Source organism: Podarcis vaucheri (assembly GCF_965113315.1).
Source record: "Podarcis vaucheri genome assembly, chromosome: 13".
NCBI lineage: Eukaryota > Metazoa > Chordata > Lepidosauria > Squamata > Lacertidae > Podarcis > Podarcis vaucheri.
The window spans coordinates 55,390,004-55,398,191 of NC_138751.1; the positions used below are offsets into that span (position 1 = coordinate 55,390,004).

Genomic DNA, 8,188 nt, shown 5'->3' on the forward strand with positions numbered 1-8,188 from the left:
GGGGAATCCTCTTTCTGACTACTGTTTCACATGATCCATAGGCCTTGAAAATCAGTTCGGTGGAGGCCTTGCTAATAAACTCTGATCTCATGCTGCACAAACCAACTATTAATAAAAGGCCACTTAATGACATTAAGCATTATTATTATTCTTTATTAAATTTTTATACCACCTTTCATCCAAGGATCACAGGGTTTACAGTGTTACATGTAGCTTAGTTCAGATCACAAAGGTGACTAACTTGAGAACATGATCACACACTTCCAACAATTTATAGAGAGGTGCTTTCTCAGCCATAAATAGTAGACTCTCAGACTGGAAACAGCAAAAACACTAATTAAGATTAGTTGCTTCCAAGTAGCATAGTAAGATTTATTACAGAAAAGGTGTTGTCATGCAAGTGGCAGAAGCTGAAGTCATTGTCTTTTAAGCCCAGTACCCTGATCTAAGCTGCAACCCTAAAGCACACTTGTCTGGGAATAAGCCCCACTGAAACAGTGAAATTTATTTCTGAGTAAACATGCAGAGGGCTGCAGTTAACAAAACCCACCAGGGAAATTAACCTGAGCATTATGGTACCACACAATCACCATTCACCTTGGTGAGTCAAAGAAAGACATTAAGTGCTTAAGATAGTCTGTTAAATGACCAATACATATATGGTGGTGAAGCTGAGATCCCAGAGGAAATCAGCCATATCTGACACGTGTATTGTATTGATACTCAGTAATTTTTAGCTACTACTTTCCCAACATGACCTTCTCTACCCTCTTGAACTTTTTGAGCTCAGCAGATAATTCCCAGTATCGAAGGTAGAGCCACATTAGCCTTCCATTCTGACGTTTGTTGGTGTTAAGCAAATTACTGCAATAGGTATCATGCCTGAAAATATCTTTTAAGCCAGTTTCCAGGTCCAGGTCCAGAGCAACTGGATCAGTTGCTGCTCTAATCAGCAAATTCTTCTCCACTTCCAGTCGCCGGTGTCTTGGTAGCACAAGGCTACAGTAGATGTCCTGCCTTTCCGTAAGAGCATCTTCAAAATCTTTTAGTAAAGCAGCTGCTCTCTTTTGCCACTGCTCTTCCTTCTCCAGGCAATTCTGATACAAAGCACCGGCAGCTCCAGAGTGCTGCAGAATCTGCTTCTCTTCTTCTAATTTTGTACGTTCTTGTTCCAGAGTTCTTCTTTCTTCTACCAGTTTACGGCTCTGAGAGACAAGGGCTTCACGGTAACTTACTGTCCTGTTCCGTTCCTTTTCCAGTTCCAGTTCCAAATGGGCAACTGTGCGGCGGTTTTCTGTGATTATGTCACGATATTTAGATTCAAGTTCTCTCTGTACCAATGAGAGCTTTCTATAGGTGTCTTTTCTCTCTCTTTCTATCTCTTTCTGAGACTCCCTGGACCAGATCCAACCTGCAATGCATGATTAATACCTCATGATTAATACTGAAATTCTGCAACAAAAATATCTAATAATACTTCCAAAAATAGCCCCAACATTAATGAAAATACCTATCTGTTAAATTATGCCTGGATCTGACAAAGTCCCACTGGGGAGTACAGGGATGTTTTTAACGCATTTTTCCCTCCTTGGTTTTAACGTATCTAAGTGGCTTTGTTTGTAAGTCGCTTGGGTTGCCTTGGGCAAGATAAAGCAACAAAAAATTTAATAAATCATAATAAACGTGCAGGGGATTGAGCCTATGGGTGGGGTGAAAGTTTTGGCACTTGCTAGATTTAGAATACGACCCCAGTTAAAAATAAGTTGCCAACGACGCAAACAAAGAGAAAGAAAGCAAGAGACCCTTGACTACAGTATTATTATTTTCTGAAATAGAGATGCAGACATAAATACTATGATGACATTCCAAAAGCCACCCTAGGCTTCCTTATTTATTTAAAGGAACCCCCACTACTTCTGAAAGCACATGTTGTGTTTGAAAGTCACCTCAATTTCAAAAGTCTTGTTATGTGATATGAAGAGCAGATAGTAGCAGTACTGCTGCGACGGGAAGTTAAACAGCGTTTCTGTGAGCTCTGGCACTCGTCAGGGTGTTCCCTTGTGCCAGAAGCGGCTTAGTCCTGCTGGCCACATGACCCATAAAGCTGTCTGTAGACAAACGCCTGCTCCCTTCGCCTGAAAGTGAGATGAGTGTCGCACCCCATAGCCGCCTTTGATTGGACTTAACCGTCTTGGGGTCCTTTACCTTTCTTTTTTTTTAAGTGGCAAAAAAGCCCAAAGCCCAAACTCCCTGCTTATCTGGAATTAGTCAAAGCATTCTTTGGATTCTAGCCATTACTTTTATATATCTCTCCTGGAGCCTCACCAACCCCCCCCCCAAAAAACAACAACAAACAAACAATTACAGTGGTGCCTCGCAAGACGAAATTAATTCGTTCTGCGAGTTTTTTCGTCTTGTGATTTTTTCGTCTTGCAAAGCAAGGTTTTAACGGGTATTAACGGTTTTAAGAAAAAGGAAACAAACTTGCAAGACGTTTCCGTCTTGTGAAGCAAGCCCATAGGGAAATTCGTCTTGCGAAGCAACTCAAAAAACGAAAAACTCTTTCGTCTTGCGAGTTTTTCGTCTTGCGAGGCATTCGTCTTGCGAGGTACCACTGTATAGTGATTTGACTTTTTATATGCACTTTATACTTCTGGACCAGAGGAAATATTACATTAAGAACTTGAAAACTACATTTTTTTTAGGAGAAAATGATTTACCCATAATAAACACATCTAACGCCAGGTTTGCACATTTCCTATGTATGGCCATCACTCTTACTCTTTATTTTAAAAAGTAACACATATTTCTTTTCCTAAGTTTATGTTGGCTTTGGTTGTCTTTATCCCACATTAGGTGAAGCCCACTGCAGTTTTTAGAAAAACATTATTTTTACAATTTATTCAATTTGTATACTGTCTTTCAACCATAGATCTCAGGACGGTTCACAGCGTAAAAATGCAAGGTTTCTAAGAACTTGCTCCATTAAATCACCCAGTCCAGTTTGTACCAATTCCTGTCAAGATAACTCATCCAACAAACTGCAAAAAGGAGAAAGTCTAATTTTATTTCAAGTGTCACTTACGGAAGGCAGCCAGCCCCAACATGGGAACCAACAAAGCATAATTCCATTTGCTTCCATGGCCTTCGTCATCCCTTGCATTAGACTGGATGTTCCAGTTAGGAGGGTCATTTAAATTATTCATGGACAGACCTTTAAAATTAGAGGAAACAAAACATTTAGGTTGTTTTAATACCTGACTGTAAAATTCATTCTCAACAGATGCATTTAAACTGACACACTACCAATACAACTCTCAAGGGAAGGGGTGGAATAGTTCAATGCCCACCAAGGAGTGGGGATGTGGCCATGAAGGTGAGCCAGTCTCAGATTCCCTCCTGTGCGTTGGCTCTGCCCACCTTCCTTTCTCTTTGCCCTCTTCCTTCTTTCCGCTGCATCATTTGACCCTTTACTTGCTCCTCATCTACTACTACTTTCCTGCCCCCAACTTTGCCCTAGTTTCCGCTTCTCCTGATTTCCCTTCACATTTTCACTCATAGCCCGTCCATATAGACATATTCCTTGCACATTCCTGTGGGAATAATCATGGTAACAGGCATGGATAAGAGAAAGGGAATTATTTATTTGCTACTGATAGTACAAAGGAAACACCTAACTGGCCTTGTGTTTTTACTCACTGGTGTTCCTGGGAGCAAAGGTCATTCAGAGGGCTTTCTCTCAGGTGAAAGCATACATGCTCCCCTGCCTGCATTTGGCCAGTCCAGCCTATTACTTTCACTTCCATCTCATCTATGCAAGGTACCTCTTGTCAGGGCATGCAAAGCAGCTCACAAGAAAATGGCCAGCCCAGTAAATGTGGAACATTTCATGCAGAGGTTAGGCAGTCGCTTTCCAAAATTCAATCATAGTGCATGTACAAAAGGGATGGGGAACCTGTGGCTTTCCAGATGTTGCGGAACCACCATTTGCACCAGCCCCAGCCAGCACGGCCAGCGACCAGGGATGGGGGGAGTTATAGTTCAGCAACATCCATAGGGCCACACCCCTTCCCAGGTTTACTAGCACTTCGGTACTTTTGATTATTCACAGCATTTCTAAATGAAACATTAAATGAACATGAAAGACAAGGACATAAGAGAAATAAATAAATCCTTACCCTTAATTTCTCTTCAGCAGTCAAACAAATTTGATCACTCAGAAGATAAAGGGAAAAGCCTCTTGATCAAAGCCATCCTGGAACTAAAATTAAGTTAAACAGTTCATGTTTTGCAAGGAAACATAGGCATACATTTCTGAATACAGTACTAAAATTATTTTTATTTCGATGAACTTTTTAAATTGGCAACACCAGGTTGCTAGTTCAAAGTATAATTTTATCTTTACTTGCTAAAAGTGATAAGATCAAGGGTTCAAAAGAAAACACGAACTTTTCTCTTTTTAGGACATGGAATATCATGAGATCTGAGTTCATCCCAACGCAAGCCGTGTGCCAGTATTTATAATAATTTCAACAGCAATCTGTTTAACAGTGGGGGAGAGGATATTTCCATAATAATTGACAGAAGAGTCCCAAAGGTGTTACGAAATAAAAATTTACTGACTTTATATAACTTGACTTTATATAACTTTTCTACTGTCACAAAAACAAAGGTGAAACACAGCCAGATGGGCGGGGTAGAAATAAATAAATAATAATTTGTACCTGCACATCCCACTGTTAACAAGCTACATATCCAGAAGCTGTCTGAAAAGGCCCAAGTTTCCCTTGACTATTTATCACTTTATGCCAGTTCAAATGATAATATTGATGTGTGAATGGACATTTACAGACAAAATTTCATTTGCCCAGGTGTCACCAGAAATGCAATGCATTTCAAATGAGTCAATTCACACATAGCTGCCAGGCTTCATGTGTATCTGTATCGATGTTTACATGTAAGACATACATTACTTAATTTCTCTACTGTGACTGGCCACTGAATATTTGATTTAATTAAACCAAAAAGCACTTGGGTCCCTGAGATGACATCAGGCTAACGAACAATTCTACTGGCAGTGCCAGCTCTGTGGTAGCTCATTCACGCAGGCATCTCTATTACTGTTTTCATTTATTTGTTTTAGTTACTGTTTCAGCCAGCATGCTCATTGCAAAAACTATATTTATTGCTCCTAAAACAGTATCAATTAAATACTCGCAGGTTACATGTAAACTACAAAGGAAGCTGTAAGTCACTATCATATTAATTCACAGATCACTTTATTTTAACCTGAAGTTATGAACTAGCCCTGTGTTTATAGGAATCAAGCGATGCACGCACATGTAGAAGAGGCCCAGTTTTTTTGACGGTATGATGTAAACCAGGTGCTCACAGGTCACTCCTTTAAGCACTAACTACTGCTAGGGGCCACTGACATTTGGGCTATCACTCTATACGTTTCATGGCCACATTTGAGAAATATACCCAAACTCTTAGAAGCCCTCGATACAGAAACACACATACAGCACACCTATGCACTTTCATTCATTCATTTTATTTGTATGCCACTTTTCCATACACAAAAAATCATGCTCAAAAGCGGCTTAGAAGAAGAGGAGGAGTTTGGATTTGATATCCTGCCTTTCAGTCCCTTTAAGGCACGGGTGTCAAACACAAGGCCCGCGGGCCGAATCCGGCCCGCCAGACCTCATCATGTGGCCCGTGTAGCTGCCAGCCCGCTTCCCCCTGCGAGGCGGCGCGCTGTGGGCGGGGATGGGGGGCTGGAAGGCGGATGGTGGAGAAAGCGAAGGCGCTCCCTTCCCGCGCTGTTACTCGGCCGGCCTGAGAGAAAAATTCTGAGGCGGCGGCGGCCTTCGTCCAGGGTCGGGGGGCCATAGCGGGACTTTGCCCTCCCGGCGGCCTGGAGCATCTGGAGGTGGGGCGGCTGCGGGACCCGCCGGGCAGCAGCGGCGGCGGCGGAATCGCCGCCACTTCTTCTCCTTCTCCTCCTCCTTCGTCTTGCTCGCCGTTGCCGCCGCTCTCCTCTTGCTCGAGGCAGGCCTGGAGCCGGGACAACCTGGGCTTCGAGCCCGAGGAGGAGGCGGGCGAAGCGGGCGAAGCGGCCAGGTCGGCTGGCGGGAGCGTGGCGGCGGGGGCCATGCTGCAGATGGGCGTGGTGGAGTGGGGTGCCTTCGCCCTCAGAGCCCGACGCCCGGGAGGGCCTGCCGAGAGCGGGAGGCAGCGGATGTGCAGGCGGCGCGGCGAAAAGGAGGAAGGTGGGGGGGGAGGCAGGCCAGCGGCCTTGCTCCGCCGGAGGCGCTCCGCCGGAGGCGCCCCGCCGCTGCCGCCGCGTTTCCCTCACGAGGAGACGGGCAAGGAGGTCGCTGAGCAGCCGCCGCCGCCTCGCCTGGGCCAAACGGATGGCGCACCGCCTGCGAGGTGAGTCGCTGCCCGGCCGGGCCCTTCTGTCGCCCTTCCCGGCTCGCATCTCTCCTGTTTCACCTTATTACTCGCGTTCAGCTCCTCTGCAACCTCCTTCCCCACCTTTAGCACACTTTTGATTCCCTTGTTGGCCAAAGGCTCTACCACAGACATGTCCAAAGTCCATTTCAGGGGCCTAATCCGGCCCCTTCGGCAGTTTATGGGGTAAAATCCTCAAAAAACCCCTCAACAACTTCAACCCTAAGAAAAAAAAAAAGCTCAACAATTTCAATCCTAAAAAAAGCGCAACAACTTTGGTTGGCCCTCATGGCCCTTCACTTCATCAAATCTGGCCCTCCTTGAAAAAAGGTTGGGCACCCCTGCTTTAAGGAGTCTCAAAGTGGCTAACCTTCTCCTTTCCCTTCCTCCCCCACAACAAACACTCTGTGGGGTGAGTGGGGCTGAGAGACTTCAGAGAAGTGTGACTGGCCCAAGGTCACCCAGCACCTGCAGGTGGAGGAGTGGGGAAGCAAACCCGGTTCCCCAGATTACGAGTCCACCGCTCTTAACCACTACACTACACTGGCTCTCTTACAACAAAGAAAACAGGAACGAATTTCAAAATCAAACAGTGAAAGTCAATTTCATAATAACAAACCAACACAATAGCAAATTTAAAACACAAAAAACACAGTACATTATAAATGTAAGAAGACTATGTAAACAACACCTAGCATCCAACAGCAAGAATAACAAGCCAGCTTTACAGTTTCACCTTGGTCCTAGAAAAACCCCTCCCATGATGTTGCTCCCAGTCCATCCTAGGGGTTGGGGTAGCTGAAAACACCCCTCCTTCCAGGATGCACTTTCATACCAATATAGGGCAAAGATGGGGAACCTGTGGCTCACCGGATGCTTGAGGCCAGCCAGCGGCGTGGCCAAGATGGTGTCCAACAACACCTGGAGGAGGGTTACGGTTTCTCCGATCCTAGATAAAGGCAGTATAAACGTTCACTGCACGTAGAAAACTAGCTTATCAGGAAAGCCTAGGCTAGAACCCGTCAATCCCTCCATGTTATTAGCTCTCTCTACTTTTAATTTTTTTCTGCTCCAGTGGAAGAACATTTAAACCACACAAATCCTTAACCTCAAGTGGAACAAGCCCAGCCAACTCCACCCCCAGCCACAAATCTGTTTTCTTTCTGGAAAGCAGAACCTTTTACTTGACTTAGAAAAGGACCACTTAATGTTTGAGACGTAAGAAAGAGAGTGGGGGGGGGGGAGGACGGGGAAAAGACACGGGTTTGTTGCTGTTCCACGTGCCTTGAAAGCATCCGGCGAAGCCTTCAGCTCAACCAGGTCCCAGGCAAGGGAGGAAATCCGGGCCCCAAGTACCTCGTGGGTCGAGTTCGATGCTGCCTTTTCGCTTGTCACCTGTCAATCTTTCTCTTGGTCCCGGTAGTGGAAACAGACACGTAAATGCTATTGTAAAAAGGACTGTTTTATTCTGCCTTTGGTGCCGTGAGCTTAAGGGGAAGGGCGGGCAATAAATATAAACTTACTATGCAAACATACCTAATGGTTATTATCAAACGTGGGCATTCTTAAGCGCCCTCCCACCTCCCGGGCAGAGAGGGAGGAAACCAGAAATAAGAGCGGTTGCGACCCCCTAAGGTTTCTCTGCGCCTGCGCAAGGTGCCCTTTCAAGCCCCGCCCCGCTCTTGGAACGAACCATCCCTGTGAGGACAAGGGGGAGGATAATGATAAT

The 8,188-nt window shown here is 45.1% G+C and overlaps 1 protein-coding gene across 3 annotated transcripts; it reads right to left on the reverse strand.

Annotated features, from left to right (window-relative positions):
* Positions 1–137: 137 nt before the first annotated feature.
* Positions 138–8,075, reverse strand: CCDC127 (coiled-coil domain containing 127). 3 transcript variants are annotated; one of them, XM_082195116.1, is made up of 4 exons: positions 7,996–8,075; positions 4,179–4,261; positions 3,086–3,214; positions 138–1,411 (listed from the first exon to the last, which is right to left on the reverse strand). In XM_082195116.1, the coding sequence occupies exons 3-4, from the start codon at positions 3,204–3,206 to the stop codon at positions 741–743; spliced, it is 792 nt and encodes a 263-aa protein (XP_082051242.1). In that variant the 5' UTR covers positions 3,207–3,214; positions 4,179–4,261; positions 7,996–8,075; the 3' UTR covers positions 138–740. The 3 variants fall into 3 exon arrangements, with proteins under 3 accessions (XP_082051242.1, XP_082051243.1, XP_082051244.1); XM_082195117.1 differs by lacking the exon at positions 7,996–8,075 and adding an exon at positions 7,816–7,960; XM_082195118.1 differs by lacking the exon at positions 7,996–8,075 and adding an exon at positions 7,196–7,241.
* Positions 8,076–8,188: the final 113 nt, after the last annotated feature.